Raw genomic sequence first — 21042 nt, forward strand, 5'->3', positions numbered from 1 at the left:
TCCTGGCTTTTATGCTGCGGTACTGTTTCCCGGATGGTAGTAGCTGGAATAGATTGTGGTTGGGGTGACTCAGGTCCCCAATGATCCTTCAGGCCCTTTTTTCACACCTGTCTGTAAATGTCCTGAATCGTGGGAAGTTCACAACTACAGGTGTGCTGGGCTGTCTGCACCTCTCGCTGCAGAGTCCTGCAATTAAGGGAGGTACAGTTCCCATATCCGGCAGTGATGCAGCCAGTATAATGAGTCAACCTATAGCCAGGGAAGTGATGACCCCCTCCTGTTACTCTGTTTGAAGCAACTTAGTTTTTATTCTGTCTTATTCTCTTCTAATATTTGTTTATCTGTGAACTCGTAATGCTACTGTGACACTGTAATTTCCTTGGGATCAATAAAGTATCTATCTGTCTAGTTGCTGGAATTCAGAAGAACAAAGTTGGGGGTGGGGGTCGGGAGCTGGATATCAATAAAACCTACCAAATGTTAGAAGGCTTAGATACAGTGGGTGCGGAGTGGACGTGGGTGAGCCCAGGACCAGAGGGCATAAACTCAGAACGCAGTGATGACCATTTAGAATGGAGATAAGGAAGAAATTATTTAGCCAGAGGGTGGTGAATCTGTAGAATTTTTTGCCACAGGTGGCTGTGGAGGCCAGGTCATTGGGTATATTTAAAACAGAGGCTGATAGGATCTTGAGTAGTCAAGATGTGCAAGGTTACAGGGAGAATGCAGGAGAATGGGGTTAAGAGGGAAATCATCAGCCATGATGAAATGGCAGAGCAGACTTGAAAGGCTGAATTGCCTAGTTCTGTTTCAATGTCCTATGTCTTGTATTTAAAACATTCTTAGCCAGTGGTGAGGTGCTGGAGGATTGGAGGACAGCCAATGCTGTTCTGTTGTTTGAGAAAGGCTCCAAGAATAAGGCAAGGTATTTTTGGCCAATGTGCCTGACATTAGTCATGGGAAGGTTATTGGAAGGAATTCTAAGGGGTCAGATATTTAAGTATTTGGATAGACAGGGGCTGATAAGGGACAGTCAACATTGCTCTCTGCATGGTAGGTCATCCCTAACTGATCTTATAAAGTTTTTCAAGGAGGTTTCCAGGAAAGTCAGTGAAGGCAAGACAGTAGCTGTAGTCTAATGGACATTAGCAAGGCATTTGACAAGATCCCACTTGGGAGGTTAGCTAAGAAGATTCAGTCACTTCGCATTCAAGATGAATTAGTAAATTGCATTAGACATTGGCTTTGTGGGAGAAGACAGAGTGTGAATCTAGATGGTTGTCTATCTGACTGGACCCCTATGATTTGTGGTGTACCACGGGGATTGGTGCTGGGTCCGTTGTCGTTTGTCATCTACATCAATGATCTGGAAGAGAATCTGGTAAACTGGATGAGCAAATTTGCAGATGACACCATGAGAGTGTAGTGGACAGCAAGGAAGACCATCAAAGCTTGCAGTGGATTCGAGACCAGCCTAAATAACAGGTTGAAAATGGCAGATGGAATTTGATGCAGACAAGTGTGAGGTGCACTTTTGGAGGACCAACCATGGTAGGTCTTTGACAGTAAGCAGTAGGGCCCAGAGGAGTGCAGTAGAACAGAAGGATCTGGGAATACAGGTCCATAATTCCTTGAAAGTGATGTCACAGGTTGATAGGACTGTAAAGAAAGCTTTTGGAAGATTGATTTATGAAGGCTAATGTATTGAGTACAGGACTTGGGATGTTATGTTGGAATTTTATAGGATGTTAGTGAGGCCTAATTGGAAGTATTGTTTGCAGTTTTGGTCACCTACCTACAGGAAAGATTGAAAGAGAGCAGGGAAAATTTGCAAGGATGTTTCCGGGACCTGAGGACCTGGGTTATAGGGCAAGTTTGAGTAGATTAGGACTTTATTCCCTTGAACATAGAAGAATGAGGGAATATTTGATGGAAGTATACAAAATAATGAGGGGTGTTGATGGGGTAAATGCAAGCAGGCTTTTTCCACTGAGGTTGGGTGATACTGCAACTAGAGGTTAAGGGTGAAAGGTGAAATGTTTAAGGAGGAACATGAGGAGGAACTTCTTCATTCAGAAGGTGGTGAGTGTGGAATGAGCTGCCAGCACAAGTGGTGGATGCAGGTTAATTTCAACACTTAAGATAAATTTGGATAGGTACATGGACGGGAGAGGTATGGGGGGAGCCGGTCCAAGAGCAGGTTAATGAAATTAGGCAGATTAATGGTTCAGCACAGACTAGATGGGTGAAGGCCATGTTTCTGTGCTGTAGTGTTCTATGACTTCATATTATGAAATAAGCTAACCTAGTCCTTCGAGCCTCTAGGAACTACCTCCCTCTTCCCATTGTAATTAGAATTACAGAATCAAAGTCATTGCCTCATCAGCCCACTGTATCCAAACTGACCGCTTTCCTTCAGTTTTAGGACCCATCTTAATGCTATACTGTACTCCAAGTGTATCTCAATTCCAAAACCACAAAGAGCTCCCTCCACCCCTGAAATCTTCTTCCTGATAAATCTGGATTCCAAAATCTCTACCTCAAGGATTTCAGAAAGTATATCCCACTCCAAAATAATTAAAAATTTACAGTCACAGCTCAGGTACTGTCTGAGCAGAAATCACTTTACTATGACTGCTAGAACTAGGTGATGTCCTGACTGTTGCTAAATCTGCACTTCTAATACCATTACTTGTACAACTTTCCTTAAAACACTTGAGTTCTCATATCAACCATATATATCAAGTATTATACTTGTTATCAAAATAAATACATGGTCAAAGAATGATGATGGGTAAAACATCAAAACACAATCAATATGCTTCTGTTAAAAGGTCATCAATCAGAAACATTAATTCTGTTTTCAGCTCCACAAATATTACTTGACCTGTTGAGTATTTTCAACATCTTCTATTATTAGTTCAATTTCGAGCACTCCTTCAGAAATAAAACACTTGTAATTGCCAAAAAAAATTAATAACCAAAATGGTGGATAATAGGAAAACCTAGCGTGTACATATGTTAAAGAATATTTATCGAATCTAAAAGTGCATACCTACCATACTTCCTCAACTTTTTTTTTCCTTTAATCATAGATAAGAAACAGATCAGAATAGAAAAGAAGACACCAGGAAACAATCAAATATTAAAATAACTTGTGAATCTTTACAAAATGGCACCTAAATTGAAGTTATTCTTGAAACATCCTCCTTTCCAGCCATCTCAGTTCAACATTCAGACTGGACTGAAAATCCCCAAAATTCTAAAATATATCTTTCTTCAAGAATTGACAGCATTTATAACCGAAAACTTCAAGTGAGCAGGAAAGCTGATCTGAAAGTTTAGCAGTGAAACTCTTTTAGCTAATCAATGATTCTAAAATCCCTGCTACTAAGAAGCAGGGAAGAAACAAAAAGTAAGAATAATTGGAGGGATGGAGAAGTGGTCCATGTGTGAAAGGAAGGGCTGACTCGGGGGTGTGAAGGACAGGAAGGAAAGATGGGGAGTATCATCAGAGAGAAGGGAGGGGTAGTGTGAAGCAGCAGAGTGGGAAGAGGTAGGTTGTGAGATTGGTATTAAGCCATGGGACAGGAAGAGAACAAAACAAAGTGGACATGGGATTCAGCAAAACAGGAGGGAGGTACTGGAGTACTGAAGAGAATAGAAAAATAAAAATTGATTTATTAAGGTTGTAAAAGACGCTATGGAGGTAACATGCAGAAAAAGGGAAAAGATAGGAACAATATCGGAAAGATGCAAATCCAGTAATTTTTTTAATTATAAGAAGCACTTAATAAGAAGCCAATAAATCTTACAAAATTTAATGGCCCATTAAGTTCAAATACTTCCCAATGAAGCTAAGCTAAAAAACAAAACGGCCAAACTAACAATAAAAGTATCCATGCAACACACACAAAATGCTGGTGGAACTCAGCAGGTCAGGTAGCATCTATGGAAAAGAGTACAGTCGACATTTTGGGCCAACATCTTTCACCAGGACTGGAGAAAAAAAGATAGTCAGAGTAAGGTGGGGGGAGGGGAGAAAGACATACAAGGTGATAGGTGAACCGGAGGGGGGAGGGGTGAAGTTGATTGGTGAAAGAGATACAGGGATGGAGAAAGGGGAATCTGATAGGAGACAACAGAAGGCCATGGAAGAAAGGAAAGGAGGAGCAGCAGCAGAGGGTGGTGATAGGCAGGTAAGGAGATAAGGTGAGAGGGAATGGGAATGGGGAATGGTGGAAGAAGGGAGGCACTACCATTTTTTCCTCCTCTCTCCCCACCTTCTTACTGACTCATTATTTTCTCTCCATTCCTGATGAAGTGTCTCAGCCTGAAATGTTGGCTGTAATCTTTTCCATAGATGATGCCTGGCCTGCTGAGTTCCTCCAGCATTTTGTGTGTGTTGCCTGGATTTCCATCACCTACAGATTTTGTCATATGTGATAAAAGTATCTATATTCAAGATAACCAGCTTACAGAGGAATATTTAAAGGTGGGATGACGCATGAAAAAAAATTAACAAAAAATGTAAAAATGAAACCCAGAAGATATTTGAAGCTTCAGGAAGTCGGTGTATCACTTGATTCTGAATGTTCTAACTTGTAGCACTGATAAATTTAAGAGATAATACCTTGGACAAATCTCTGAAATTGCTTGGCAGAGTCAGATCCAGTTCTTCCGATTCATAATTAGTTATCACCCACGGAAAGACCGGATACTGATTTAAGTCACTGTAGGTTCGACCTCAACAGGAAAAGAAACAGAATTTAGTTCATGAGCTGGATATGCAGTAAATTGAACATTAAAGCTTCCAAGCAGTTAAATTGCACGTGGTAATATATTTTTAACATATGAAAACAAATATATATAATTTCAGCAGCACACATAAAAATACATATATATTACATTTCCTAAAGGAAGCCAACAAGTGGAAAAAACAAGATTTAGTTCCACCACAGCAGTGGAAAATTGTTACAATTGAAGAGGAGAACTGGAAGATTTTAAGATAATACGGAAATCAAGGAAAATGGAACTAGTGCAGGAAACTGGTGCAAATCTGTCATTGACTGTGATTTTATTAAGAGATGGAACAACTCATTATCTCCTACTCCTATAGCAACCTGCATCAAATTAATACCACTGATATAATAAAATGATAAGGGATACAGAGCTGGAGAAGGGAAAGGATCATGGGACGAGAGGCCTAGGGAGAAAGAAAGGGGAAAGGGGAGCACCAGAGGGAGATGGAGAGCAGGCAGAGTGATGGGCAGAGAGAGAAAAAAAAGGGGAGGAGGAAAAAAACTAAATAAATCAGGAATAGGGTAAAAAGAGGAGGAGGGGCATTAACAGAAGTTAGAGAAGTCAATGTTTATGCCATCAGGTTGGAGACCACCCAGACGGTATATAAGGTGTTGTTCCTCCAAACTGAGCGTGGCTTCATCTTGACAGTAGAGGAGACCATGAATAGACGTATCAGAACGGGAAAGGGATGTGGAATTAAAGCGTGTGGCTAATGGGAGATCCTGTTTTCTCTGGCAGACAGAGCGTAGGTGTTCAGCGAAATGGTCCCCCAGTCTGCATCGGGTCTCACCAATATATAAAAGGCCGCGCCGGGACCACCGGACACAGTATACCACACCAGCCAACTCACAGGTGAAGTGTCGCCTCACCTGGAAGGACTGTCTGGGGCCCTGAATGGTAGTGAGGGAGGAAGTGTAAGGGCAGGTGTAGCACTTATTCTGCTTACAAGGATAAGTGCCAGGAGGGAGATCGGTGGGAAGGGATGGGGGGACGAATGGACAAGGGAGTTGTGTAGGGAGCGATCCCTGCAGAAAGCAGAAAGGTGGGGGGGAGGGGAAAGGTGTGCTTGGTAGTGGGATCCCGTTGGAGGTGGCGGAAGTTACGGAGAATTATACATTGGACCCGGAGGCTGGTGGGGTGGTAGGTGAGGACAAGGGGAACCCTATCCCAAGTGGGGTGGCGGGCAGATGGGGTGAGGATAGATGTGCAGGAAATGGGAGAGATGCGTTTGAGAGCAGAGTTGATGGTGGAAGAAGGGAAGCCCCTTTGTTTAAAAAAGGTTTCCCGTTGGAGGTGGTGGAAGTTACGGAGAATTATACTTTGGACCCAGAGGCTGGTGGGTTTCAATTTAAGCATCAGGTTTTACACCTGTTGTCAGTGATGTTTTTGTCACTCCAGCCAGCTATTTGCCTCAGGAAGAGCCCATGCAGAACTGCCATCTGGACCATAAATTCAAGGTAGCTCTGTTTAATGGACTCACCTAATTCACTAAGAATAAGGATCAGACAAGAATACTGAATTATTGGTTGAATCCTAACAAAATTGTTTCACTTTTTTAGCGATATAGATCTAAAAGGTTCTGTCTTGAACAAAGTAATATTGAATTGTTGGTAATGGACATGGTAGTGAAATCTAAACCAGAAGAATAACATGGCTGATAAACTTTGTAACTTTAATGATAGCAATAAAAGAAGTGCTGCCACTGTGAGTAGCAGCAGTGTTATTGTGAATGGGGTAAGGATGTCTGGGCTGGAGAAACAGCTGAAGCAAGAGAAAAACATTTCTTTTCTGAGGCACTGAACATAATAATGATGAAGAAACAAGCAAGCAGTTGAGGATAGATAGTTTATGATGGAGCTGATATCATAACTAAAGTTGATGTCATCTATGAACAGAAAACTAGAGTTGATGATGATCTGGAAAGTGGAATGGCAATTGTCTATGAGGTGAGAGATTGAAAGCAGACTGCAGGACATCTGTATTTTGTGGTTCTAAATCGGTTGGATTTTTTTTAATTAGGCAGAAGAAGCACAAGTTACACTCCAACAGTAGGATTGGAATACAAATATTCTTGAAGTATACATTTCTTCTTATATTAAACTACATCTTTTTGTATTTGCTCCAATAAATTGGTTTACAACTTGAAAACAATGTGTAAAAGAACTTGCTGAAAGTGACATGCTAATTTAGAAAGAGATACCAATAGCATTTCAAATTCCACTTAAATTTGAAAATCTAAACATGTGTGAATAATGCACGATGGAAATCATCTTTTAAGTTACATCTAATGAGATAAAATTAACATAAATATTTCTGCTGTTTGTGAACTGATCAAACTCTTCCTTTCCCCCATTTCTGCTTAAATGTTCTCATTTCTAATCAAAAAATTCATGCAAACCGGCATATAAACAGACCACATGCTCAAAGCTCAAGTATATTTTAATATTTAATAAGGTCTGAGTACCAGTCAAGGAAAATAATGTTACATGAATCAGCTAAAAGGAGATGAATTATAATGGGAATACAACAAATAGAATTTCAACTCCTATCCATTTATTTTTTCCCACAATAACCAGTTGAAATGTTGATAAAGCTTATAATCCACATTGATTAGTCCATTGGTGCATTTGTTTCCAATGAGAAATCAAGCTGCACTTTGTTATGAATTGAATGGTTCAGTGTGCACAATGATGAATAACTAACAGGCTTTCTTAAATTCCAAATAACATTTGCACACACATTTTATAATTTCACTATTTGAACAAAATTAGAAATTAAATATTTCAAACTTGCAACAAAATAAAATTGAGGCAATGTAGAAAATCAGACAAATAAAATTGAGGCAATGTAGAAAATCAGACAAACTTTGGTGTATAAGAATTAAGAAAGGGCACAAATTCCGAGAGCTGTTAATGAGTTCACAACAATGATAAGGCCATAACTGGAAAACGTTATCTTCACCAAGCATTGCAATCTAAATTATACTTACCTTGCAACACCTGAGCTATGGGATAGCTGGCCTATCTGAAATTTCAAAATGTTAAAATGTTAAACCAAATCCAAATGACGTGCTTGAGATTGCTGGAACTCAAGAAGCAGGGCAGTCACAGCCACGATTTAAATTACAGTAAGTGTGATGTACTGTATGGATCATCCCGGAAGGAAAGAGTTAGCAATTTAAAAAACTATGGAGTAATTATTTATTTTGGAACATATGTAACTAATCTATTTTATCTGTTCAACCAAATGAATAACTTCAAATCCCATTTCTTACTTCAGGTTTACAGAAAATTTGAATTTGGTTAAATGGTGATGAATAATAAAACTAAATTACTCAGTCCAATTAATTGAAATTTGTTACATTTCCTAAATTAATTTAAAGTTCAGATTTATCTCCAATTCCCTCTTCAAATAGTAGATTCTCAGATATTATTCCTTTACCATCATTATTTTCATCACTTGTATGCTAGATGTTTTCCAGTAGGCTTGCAGAATCTTTCAGAATAAATATGACTCAAGACTTAAGCTTGCACCAGGTGTTATATCATTAATTCCCCTACCAGTCACCTGCATTGCAAGCTTATAGAACCTTTGTCTAATGCTATGTATTTACAATTACTAGTAAGTTTTAACCAACACTATCTAAAAAAAAGCTTCAATATTCCTTTACCAGCAATTGTGTTGAGAAACATGAGGTATTCGAAGTTGGAAATTTCTCGTCTCTGCCAACGCTGCATCATATTAGACGCTTTAAACAGTTGGCGAGGATTAGCCAGAGTGATTCGTCTGTAGATCATACACAAAAAGAAATTTTAAATGCTCTTATTATTATGTTACAATAAATTTATTGATTACATTATTAAAAGACACACTGTATAAATTTTCAAGTACAGTGGATTGCGATTAATTAAGTTAACTGAGGCAGCTGCTTATTTGGGATAACTCTTAAAGAATAAGAACTAATTGAGAAAACAGAAGGGATTCCCTTCATTTAGTTAGGACACTCTGCCACTTAATTGGACCAGAAGACTGATGCCAAATATATTCTAACTAGCATCAGTCGTTTGCACGCCATGTATCCGTTAAGACACTACACCCTGCTTAGAGCAAAAAATCTTTAAATAATGCCAGTTGCATGTTTGTGTTCAAAAAGCAGCAACTTTGTCACTGGTAGTTGGCAAATAATATACAGTACGATAAATCAGAATTGTTATGCTCACTGCGGTTTCAAGCATTCAAGCTTGGAGATGCCAGAAGCAGACGGGCATGAGAATGAAACGATTTCATTACTTCAACAAGTTAGGAACTATGAAGAACTTGAAGGTATTAACAATCATCTTGAATCTTTAAATGAAAATAAAGATTTGGAGGATTCAATCATTGAAAGTACTGTCTGAAGGCAGTCCACTATTTGCACTACATGTCAGTGTTTATTTTGTTAATTTACAGTTAATCAAAAGAATACAGAAGCGTACACTGAATGAATTCCTCCATCGATTAGAAACTAATGCAGCTTTATAGTACTGAAGTAGTTTGATCGTGTTCTGATTTGTTTCGTTTTTCACTTGACTATGCAATTCATTATTCAGTTAAAAGGTAGTTTATCATTTTTAAAACCTTACTCTTTTCATGAAACTTTAACTAATTAGGGCAGCTACTTAATTGGGCCAAAATGTACTGGTCCTGATGTGTCCCAATTAACCAGAATCCACTGTATTTAAATAACAACATATAACTTAATTTTCACAGAGAACTAATACAACCACTACCCTACTACAGTAAGAGTTTTGGCTCCTATCCAAGTAGTATATAGAAAACAGATTGCAGAGACTAAATTTGTGCTTCTACCTTTATTTTAAAAAGATTATTCAAAATGAGCAACAGCCTCATATGCCTGCCTGTACTTTGCGCAGAAAAATAAAACTTCACTTGTCTCAGGGAAAGAAACTGTAAATCTATTTCACTGCTTCTTTGAGATTAAGTAAAATGTGACAGACTCACTACTCAACACAGTTAGCAAACTGACCTAGTTTCTCAATGCTTTTCCAACAATCAACTACAGATTCACCAGATTTGTGAATTCATGTTCACAATGCAAATGAGCTTAATGAAAGTACCACAAGAGGAAATCACTAGAGCTTTTCATGGTTTTGCTCATTCTGTTTAACTTTCCCCAGCAGAGTTTTAATAGTCTTTTTCGTGGCATCTGAAAACATTCAACACAAACAGAATGGGTCTGACAAAAATTATAGTTGACAGCAACTGGATATTGTCATATGGCATGATTTGCATTCTTCTTTACTTTTAAAAGCCAGTTTGCTCAGTTTCACAGCTGTGCTAGTTCAATTAGTTCAACAAGACCAAGTTGACACAATGCAGTGCCATTTTAGCATTGATTTATGGATTTAGCATTACTACACTATATGACAAAATAAATGGATGTTGCATTTTAATGAATGAAATTTTTTGAGTAACAGAACAGAATCCCAAGGCATTGTATGTGTTAATAATGTTTAAAGATGAACCTGGAGCACAAAAGCTGCTTTGGAGTTGGGAGCTGAATTTCTTTCTGTAACAATGAAAACAGCATATTCTTCACTACATACAGTATGCTAAAATAGAGTAGGTCATGAAAACAAAATCTCTAAAAATAACATCTCAGGAGAATAAGGAACATTTTTAATAATATAGCTACATGCCTAGTTTGGGGTAACCCAAAACCTGTGCCAACTCCAACACGGGGCAAACTGTTTACGACTTTCTTCACTGTGGCTTGGTCTGGGAAGTTGAACATGACAGCAGCTGGCAAAGAAACAAACAATAAAAGTACATTTTTAACATGACATCACCTTCTGTGATTTATATTGTAGTTTTTTTTGTTTAATAGAACATCTCTTTGCAATTAGATATATAACAGATGCAGAATTGCAAGTCCCTTTGTCCACACATAAATCACAGTTTTCAATGGGCAACGGGTTATTTCCGTTTCTCCGCTGAAATCCATTCCCAAAAAAAGATTTCCTGCTGCAAACATGAACATGGATTTAAACAAACTTTACCGCATGGACATCATCACAAAATTGGAGTAGTCTACATCAGAGATTTTGCGGAAATATGTGTCACAATTTTAACCCATGCTAGGACAGCAAATACATGAACCATTTCACAGAACAGTTCAGTTACAATATTGACTTTTTTGTGGTATTCCAATGCATGTGTTTAGAATGAAATGTTTAGAGTGCAGCAGTTTTCTCATTAATTTCGGAAATTTAAAGTACTTCAGATATTTTTGAAGAACATTTTGATTATTTTGAAAGAAAAATAGGAGCACATAAGGATCAAAAATTAAGGTAGATTGCTGGTTATTAGCAATCGTTACTTACTGCTTTTGGATTATAATTAACACACTACAATTTTCTAGAAATCGAAGAGTTTTAACAACTGGAGAAGCCAAGTGTTGCTCTGATTTTAACAATTTCTCTCTCTCAATTCAATAGTTCTAAATAAAATGATGGGATCAGAAATTGAAAAAAACCGTTCCCATCTCCAAAATGCAGTTCTTAATGTTACTTCTTTAGCAGGACAATTTTTACATTATATTTACTGAAAATAAATATCTTTTCTGAGTAAAGAATATTTTTTTCATCATTCTCCAAATTTCTCTAACAATGCTGCAAAGTTTGTTAATATATTGTAATAACTGCACACAGGTTAAATAATTAAGCAGAAATATGCCAGCAAAATAACTAATGACCATGTATCATTAAGAGAAGTACTTACTCCGATTGGCAATAAAAATTTCTAGTGCAGTATTTTGCAGCAAGTAGCGCCTGGAGAAAATAGCACGGATTTCGCTGAACAGCCATTTTCCATGAAGTCCTTCAGTATATGTCAAAATCTATGAACAAAGATAGAAATAAATGGCTATTCTTAAAGGGAAGAAGCTTGTGTCTGCCCAGTTGGTGCAGTCTTTCAGTGATTCTATTATCATAATTGGATTTATTGAGTATGCCCACAAGAATATTAATCTCAGGGTTGTTTACAGCAATATATATGTACTTTGTTAATAAATTTACTTTGAACTTTAATGAAAACATTCCTATAGCTTAACAAAAGAATTTAAATGAGTTGCATAATCCCTTTCAAATGTGAGCATTATCACAGAAATAAATAGTTAAAAGAACATGATTTATTGATAAAGCTTTCACGAAATTGTAAACATGAAAAACATTTTGGAAATTATATAACTTTTTAAATAGATTTGTATGCTCTTGTGCAAAATATATACATGGTTTAAAAACCTGTTTTTATATACTGAAAAATAGAATTGATGATATCATTTTAATAATATTTGCAACATTTGTAAGAGGTAATACTAATCTTGAAAATATAGTGCAATAATACTCTTACATAAAATATATACTCTGCTATATGTATGTACATATTTTACCTGTAATTATTGAAAATTTACTGACTTACTAATAGAAAATAATATGTCACACACCTATATATTTTTATTATTGGTGCAGAATATTTCATACAGAAATTTTAAAACTGCATATGTGCATGAAGTGGAGACAATGTTTCCCAATGAACTATTAAAAGTGAGTCACATTGATACACGTAGATTAGTGCAAAGACTTTATTTATTAAGGAAAAGTTAAAGATCATACTTATTAATGCATCTGTATTTATCAGTAGCTCTTTCCTTTATTAAATAATGCAGTATCTAAAATAAATTTTCTTAAATTGCTTTGAAGAATGAAAGGCACTAGATTCTTATACTGATCAAAACCTTTTAATCCCATATACAGAACCGTTCAAAGCAATACGCTGCCTATGTAAAAGGTTAAGTATCATTTTGTCAGCTAAACCTAAACAAAAAACTGCAAATGAACTCGGCATAATCTCTCCATGGAATTAGTGGTTGTCAGAGTAACTCGTTACAATGCCTGTCATCTCAGCTGACAGACACAGATGCTTAGTCTGCCTGCACAATTCAAACTAATCCTATCCTTAGCCTGAAACCACTTTGTGTCTTTGTTGCTCTAGTTTTGCCTTTTATTTTAAAGCCTAATTATGAAGGTGTTAAGGGACAACCGGATTGGGCCACTTTTCTGCCACTGTGTAGAAGACAGCATTAATCAAAAATATTCAAATAGGACTAACAGGAGAAGAAGGCTGATGATAAGAGTTTCTTAAAGTACTCATTAAAACAAGGTGACAGTAGTGAGGAACAGCTGAGGCCTGGCTAAGCAAATCTGATTCCTCTCTGGAATAGTATCTGCCTGATCTGCAGCTTCACATCAAAGTCTCTGGAGTTCAATTAAAACTGGATTAGGTGGAAGCAGCCCATCTTTGGGACTTTTAGGTCTCTGGCACTCTCTCACTGACAGTACCCCAGATGATGGCCTCTGCCTCCACTGAACCAGTTGCCATAGAAACTGCATCTCTGCCTTTGCTCTGCAATGGCATGCACAAGATAACCATTTGAAAGGTGCAGCAAAGGGGGAAAAAAGCCACAACTTTTTTTTAAAGCATTTTGAGTCAGGACTCCTATGCTTCTAAATGCAGTTGGTTGTTGAATTGACCTGAGTGCTTGCATCCGGTTCTGCAGCAACATATTTTGTGCATAGTATCACAAATGCAGAAATTCATAAAATGAGGCGGAACCTCTCAGTTGAATACATGCTATTTTATGCAACAGCTAGTCAAAGATTTAATTCAATCTAGCTTGAATATCATCTTCACAATTCAAAGAAGAATATAGGATTTCAGAATATGGTTACCTTTTTTTCCAAAAGACAGCACTTTATTTCCTTTAAATATCTTAGACAGAGGACATGAAATCTGATGAACTGCAACTCTGGATTTGTCATGATAAGAGTAGAAGAATTAAAAAGACCAAGAGTTCAAATTGTTTCCTTATTTGCTCTGCATGATGTTAACAGATTGCATGAAAAAGATCAAAAGAAGGTTGAATAGAAGTACCCAAAAATAACTCCTTTGCCACATTTTTAGAGCCATTGATTTTTTAAAATGGCTCTTAGTAAATCTGCATGTAATTACTGTGTATGTGTATCAAGTTACATACTAACCAAATACCTCTGTGATTTTAGATTATCTCAGTTATCTGATGATTAAAGTAGTTACTAGGGAGGTGTCAAAAAGAGGACCAACTCAAATTATATTTTCAAAATTTAGTCATTTTAGCTCTACCATCCTAAAGATATCTATTACTAGACTACTCATGAACAATGGTTTTGATTTTGATTTTTGTGAAATTATCAATGCATATCATATAAACTAAATACAAGCAGTTTTTATGATATGTATGATCTATTACTAAATATATGGCACATAATAAAAATAGCAATTCAATGGAATCAATGCAAAGAAAATTATTATCAGTAGTATTTTTGACATTTTCAAAGATATCTTACATTTCAGCTTTGATGAGATGCATTGTACTAAAGTATCTTTGGCATTTTCAGTTATAAAACAGGATTGTGGAAAATGAGTGAATGCCTCCCCAGGCACAGCTTAAGGGCTAAATATTCACAGCAAAATTATAATTAGGCTACAAACTCAATTTATCCAAGTAATTATTTTAATTTACTCTCTTTGTCCAGACTGTTCAATGTCAGAAAATGTAAAAAAAATAAAAACAATGTGCCCCATTTCCTCATTATGTAACCATTTTTAAAATCTTGTTTTCTCTTTCAATTACTGGTGGTGATGATAAACCAGCAACAAATGATATATCAAGTCATTTTATCTTATCGCTTAGAGGCTCAGTGACAATGAAGTTCATATTTCACTGGTTTCATTGAAGATTGTGAAAATTACTTGCCCCTTTGACCTCAAATTTCACTCTAAGACAGAAATTTCTCTTCTGCAAAGTAATGCAATTTTTCAGATGTCAACCTTTAGCCCAGCTTTAAAAATTAATTTCATTTATATTAACCATGATATTGATATTTTCATGGGTTCCCTTAAGAACACCCTTTGATACATGAAGCAGTGACTGGCAATTTGATGTCTCTAGGACGACCAAAACTATTTTATTCAATGCTGCCACATCAGACAGATTTATGACAGTCTGAAATTCTTATTTTGTAATGTAATATTTGTACTGGACGGATGCACCTCACAGCCCTTGCCTGTAAATAATTTAGAACGCCACTGACTGGGACTTCCCTTTTCGCTCTATGCCTTCGCTTGAAATCCTGCTTAGAGAAAAAAATAGCTTCTAAAATGTGAATGCCACAGAGCTGCACTTGATTTGCATTTCTATGAGCAAACGAAGCTGATAAGGTTTGTCAGACAAGGTTCTCCGGCCTATACAAATGAAGTTTAGATAAGTACGTAGGTCCCTTCAGAGCTACTTTCACAAGGATCTCTTAAATCTAAAATACTGTCATCTCATCTCCCTGTTGGATTTTGATTGATTGCACCTCTTCCTTATGTTCATTAATCTCATCACCTTATCTTTTATACCACTTCATTTTACCAGAAAGGTAATAATAAAACTCTCATCCATTATCCTTTTACTGATCTATTCATGTGGAAATGGTTAATAACATGTTACAAATTGAGCTTCAATCACCTAATTTTCTCCTTTGTCAAAGGGATATTAGCCTAAAAGAGAAAAAACACAATTGCTTCATGAGGATGAAGATTATCAATGATGACATATGAAGCGAACATTTCAAAAGTTGCTTATTAAAATTATCCAAATACTATTGCATCTGTTGATATCAAATCATAAACTTCAATTCACCAGCAGGTTTTGAGCAACAATCCTGTCAATTTTTTAAAAATATGCTCTATACAGAGTCTTTAACATAGTAAAAATATACCAAGGCACTTCTGTGCGTCATCTTCAACTAAAATTTGTTATAGAATTTAATAAAAACAAATGAAAAACATTTATAATCAAGGCTCTGCTGAACCAGGAGGCAAATCAGCACAGCAAACATAAAGACACTGGGATGCTGGAAATCTGAAATGATTACAGAAAATGCCAGAGGTACTCAGGTCAGAGAACCCTGAAACATTAACTGCATTTTTCTTAAATGCTACCTGACCTACTGGGTGTTCCCAACACTTCTGCTTTTATAAAAGAGGCAATGTGTATGCATGACTTACTGCACATTAAGGTCAGATGGTTGTTTTAAGGGCATGACCAGAAACTACCAAACCATGTACTGGAATAGTCAGTTCCAGATGTAACAAAAACATGGATGAGAAATATCACAGGAGTAAGGAAATGAACCAGTACTGGATGAAAATAGGGTATCTAGAAATTCGATGGATATAGGACCATCTCTATCTATCTCAGTCCTATTGCATTAAACTAACTCATCACTGAACCCTCCTTCCTGGCCTCAGCAGTTAGGTTATATTATCCTTGACTTTCTTTCCTCAAACACTACCCCTTCTCTTCAAATACATCATCAATGTCCTTCACTTTAATTTTAATTTGGACATCACTTGCAAAACCAGCATTTATTGTCCCTCTCTAAAATACCTGATAAATTGAGTCACCATTTTGAATTTCTTGTGATGGCACTCCCACAGTGTTGCTGCAGGATTTAGTCCAAGCTGCGAAAAACAAGCCAAGATAGTGTGCAACTTAGAGAAGAATCTGCAGATTTTGGTATTCCTCTCTGGTCTCCACTTGGTGATCATGGCTGCAAATGTGGGAGGAGCTTTTAGAATAAGCAAAGAGACAACCTGTAGGTGGTATGTTTTGCAGTAATGGAGGGAGGTTTAGCAATGTTGGAATGGGTTAAGTGCTGCTTTGTTATGGATGGTGTTATGTACTCATCCACACTAGCAGATAGCATTACATTACACTTCTGACCTGTGTCTTGCCATATAGAAAGGACATTGCGACTTTAGGAGGTAACACCCTGTCTAGGATTTCACTTATTTCTATGTGGCTGATCCAGCCTCTCATAACTGGTGGCCAACACCACCCTCCATCATACACAACTTACCAACACAATGCACCAGGATATTAATTCAGGGAATTTTATGATGTCAATTCAGAGGCAGGTGGTTAGATTCTCTCTTGTTAGAAGTGGTGGGTTTTCAGCTTCTGTGGCACAAATATTATTTGCCTTTTCTAATAAGACATTGAGGTACAAGCTGATAAAAGGTTATTGTATGTAATCATGGACTGCTGAAGGGAATGGAATTATCAGTTACGCAACCACCAGGAGACACCCCCACTCCTGACCTTGCAAAGAAGCAAGGTAACTGATGAAGCAGCTGAAGATGTTTGGGTTCAAGACAAGACAGTGAGGGTTCCCTGCAGTTAAATATGAGACAAGCATAACCAACCACAACCATTCTCCTTTCTGTGATGCACAACTTCAACCATTGACATGTTTTTCCTTCACTAATACTCACTGATCTCTGCTTTGCTAGGGTTTCTTGATGCCACACTCACTCAAATACTGCTTTAATGTCATTGGCAGTCATTCTCATCTTACATCTAAAATTCAACTTACAGTCCATGTGCAGACCAAGACAAGATCAAGGTTTGATGCTATATAACCATGGTAGAACCTAACCAGTAGGTTATAGATGACTGAGGCATCTGACAATGCTGAAAATGGCACCTTCAACCATTTTGTTGATAACTGAGAATAAACTGAGTGAATGACAATTAGCTGGATTAGATTTATCCTAGATCCTAGATTTTTTTGTGTAGCAGCTCATGATTTTGCAATTTTCTGTATTGTTGAGTATATTTCTGTTATAACTACTGAGACAGCTTGGTTCTTGCCATGGCTAAGAACATCAATAGAAAGAGAGGGCCATTTGGCCCTTTGTGCCTAATTAGGTCATGTTTCATCTTTTTAACCTCTGCACTCCTTAATATTCTTTAATATCTTATAATTTATTAACCGCTATCTTCAATATACAGAATGCCAGCCTTGGCAGCCCTCTTGATAGATAATTCCTACTCCATAAGGGAAGAAACTTCTTCTTATCTCAATTTTGAATGGCTGGTAAATCTATTTTGAAACCCTTGGTTCTAGATAAACCAGCCAAGGGGAACATCATTCCTGTATCTACCCAGCTTAATCAACAGCGATTTTGTATGTTTTAAATGAAATCTCCCAGTTATTCTTCTAAACTCCAAAGAGTGAAAGGCAAGTCCGTCTTAACTGAACTTCCTCCACTAAAAATAAATATTTTGTTAGGTAAGGAGACTAAACTTACAATATTCTATATGTGGTCTTACCATGACTATGTTAAATTGTGGTAAGGTGATTCTATTTTTGTACTCAAGTTCCCTTGCAAAAAGCCCATGGGGGTGATGTATCCTGCAAGTAAAAAAAGAAAATGATGGAAATACTCAAGGAGTAACATCTATAAGATGAGAAACAGAATTAACATTTTAAGTGAATGACCTTGCAGCTGGTTTTGAATAAAGGTCATGGACCTAAAACATTAACTCTTTTTATTTCACCCTAGATGTCCAGTGACTGACTTGGTATTTCCAGGATTTTCTGGTGTCATTTCAGATTTCTAGTAACTGCAGTTTTATATTTTGAAATACAATTTCCCAATTTAAATGCTGACTGTACCTACACATTCATTTTTCAATGATTCGCGTGTGAACACCCAGATCCCTCTGAACACAAACACTTATAAATTTATCACCATTTAAAATATACTCTGGTTTTCTATTTTTCTGCAAAGGTCAATGACTTCACATTTTACCACATTATTTTTCCCATTCATTTTGTCTATTTGCATCCAGCCATGCCATTCTGCACCCTCTTAACAACTCCACCTCCCACCCATATATCACAAATGAACCCTTTATGCAAATTACTGATAAAGTTTGTGAATACCTATAGCCCAAATAGTGTTCTCTGCAGCAACCCAATTATCCAGCCTTTCTAATGGATCATTTGGAGTAAATCAAATTGGTTCAAAAGTGGCATCTGTAATGACAAGTTCTTAGGAAGAAGGTAAGATAGATCAACTGCGTGGTGCTTCTGGGCTACAAATGAATCAATTTGGCTTTGGCACTCATGCTGGGACCCAACTTTTGAGGTGGTGATTTTAATCCTGTATTCTTAAAGATTCCTCCTTCCAATAACCATTTAATTCTTAATCAGTATCCACAAAGTGGACATAGCAGGTCTGCAAAGTTTTGATCTGATCAGTTAGTTGTGGGATTGCTTAGTTTAGCCTATTGCATACTACACTTGTTGCTCACTTTGTACATAGCTCCAATTTACAATTTACTCATTATATACACATTGTTTTTACCAACATGCGCTGCTGCACCTCATTGTATCAGGGTTTGCTCTCTGGCTTGATAATAATGGTAAAATGAGGGATAGACTGGGGTGCGATGTGATAGACTGTAGTGAAACATAATTCATAGTATCTCATGCCAGTTTTGAGCTGAATGGCAATGCTATTCAAGGTGGTATGTATCTCAAGAAAGTATATAGTGACGGATATGTATTTTGATAAAAAATTACTTTGAATGCCACAAACATCAAGTGTTTTACATGCAAAGATTAGACTCTCTCTGCTAATATTGTTGCCAATGCTGCCAAAAAAGTTTGATCCCTTGTAAACAACTATCTCATTACCAACATCTCCATGTCCAAAGTCCATTAATGTTCTGCAGTTACCAGAGGTAACCCCCATCTTTCCTTATTTGATTTTTATCAGTCAGGTTTCTATATTGAAAAGCATCCTAAAAATATTCTTATCTAAGAATCTAAATGACTGTGACATACCATCCTCTCGCTCTTAAACCTTTTGAGTAGGATCATACTCTTTCCATTCTTATCGATTCAGCTGGAACAAAAAACTTTTCTAACTGCATCTGGCCCTTGCTGTTATTTTCATTGTCAGCCATGATCTATACTTGGACCCCTCCTATGCCACACTTTGTCTCCACTCAGCAACCTCGGCTGGGAAAGATAATTTTATTTAGTGATACAATGAGGGATAGGCACCTCAGGCCCTTTGAGCCACATGACCCCAGCAAACCCACACCCCCAATTAACCTTAATCTATTCATGAGACAACTTACAACGACCAATTAACCTATCCAAGTACATCTATGGACTTTGGGAGGAAATCTGAACAATCGTAGGAAACACGCACGTTTCACAGGGAGGATGTACTGAGATTCCTTACAGAACAATGCTAGAATTGAACTCCGAACTCCAGAATGCCCTGAGCTGTAATAGTGTTACGCAAACCACTATGCTACTATAGCATGAGTTTCAATTTTCAGACATACACAAATATCCAGTTTATTTATTATATTTAGAGCAGTGGGCAGGTCCTTCAGGCCCAACATACCCCTCTGCCCAGCAACCCATTCATTTAACCCTAACCTAATCACAGGACAATTTACAATGACCAATTACCCTCATAAACGGTACATCTTCGAACTGTGGGAGGAAACCGACTTGCTCATGGGAAGGATGTACGAACTTCTTACAGAAGATGCCAGAATTGAACTCCAAACTCTGACGCCCTGAGCTGTAATAGTGCTGTGCTAACCGCAATACTACCTTGGTACCCAATGAAATAATTTGTACAGTTCTAACATACAAATCCATCTGTGGGCCCCTCACAGCCTGTAATAAATCATTACATAAATGTAACACATATTATCACACAAGCAGAAATATCCTTCATTAAATATTAGCAAGTTTGCAGATATTGACTTAAGTCCCTGCTGCTAACTTTCCTAATCACCGATACTAGAAGATCAACAACTGTAGACGTGTAGTTTTACAGAATGACTATGTTTCCTTTGTGAACACTTGTCAGAAAATGATTAACAAATAAAAACAGTAACCTTTCATTAATATATCATATTTGTAAAATAGATGTATAGGTATAGGTGTTATTAATGGTTCAACACAGAAGGTATAAACAGAGTTTGCGGGTGCACTTTAAACAATTTTCTGCCCCTTTCATTTGAAATCTAGCTTCTATTTAAAGACCACTTCTCTTAATTCCTTTTCATTTAATTGGAACAAATGAACAACCATTTTTAATCTGCAAAATACTCACTACAATACTGAATGTAGCATTGAGGTTTTTATATTTAATAAAAAAAATATGTCCATGTACAGTTACAACATTTGGCTTCAAGCGGTCAAGAAATTTCAAATAATAACAAAACACAGGGATTCAGTAAAGCTCTGAGTGTGGAAAATTTGCATTTTGAAC

At 37.0% G+C, this 21042-nt stretch overlaps 1 protein-coding gene across 1 annotated transcript in view; it reads right to left on the minus strand.

Moving 5' to 3' along the window:
* The window catches only part of lrba (LPS-responsive vesicle trafficking, beach and anchor containing), an 817631-nt gene that overhangs the window by 251324 nt on the left and 545265 nt on the right, over positions 1–21042 (minus strand). The window contains exons 40-43 of the mRNA XM_059965020.1: positions 11584–11701; positions 10503–10605; positions 8474–8589; positions 4634–4746 (exon numbers count right to left, since the gene is read on the minus strand). Coding sequence (XP_059821003.1) covers positions 4634–4746; positions 8474–8589; positions 10503–10605; positions 11584–11701 — 450 coding nt within the window. The remainder of the gene's footprint in view (positions 1–4633; positions 4747–8473; positions 8590–10502; positions 10606–11583; positions 11702–21042) is intronic.

This window comes from Hypanus sabinus, chromosome 3 (assembly GCF_030144855.1).
Source record: "Hypanus sabinus isolate sHypSab1 chromosome 3, sHypSab1.hap1, whole genome shotgun sequence".
Classification (NCBI taxonomy): Eukaryota; Metazoa; Chordata; class Chondrichthyes; order Myliobatiformes; family Dasyatidae; genus Hypanus; species Hypanus sabinus.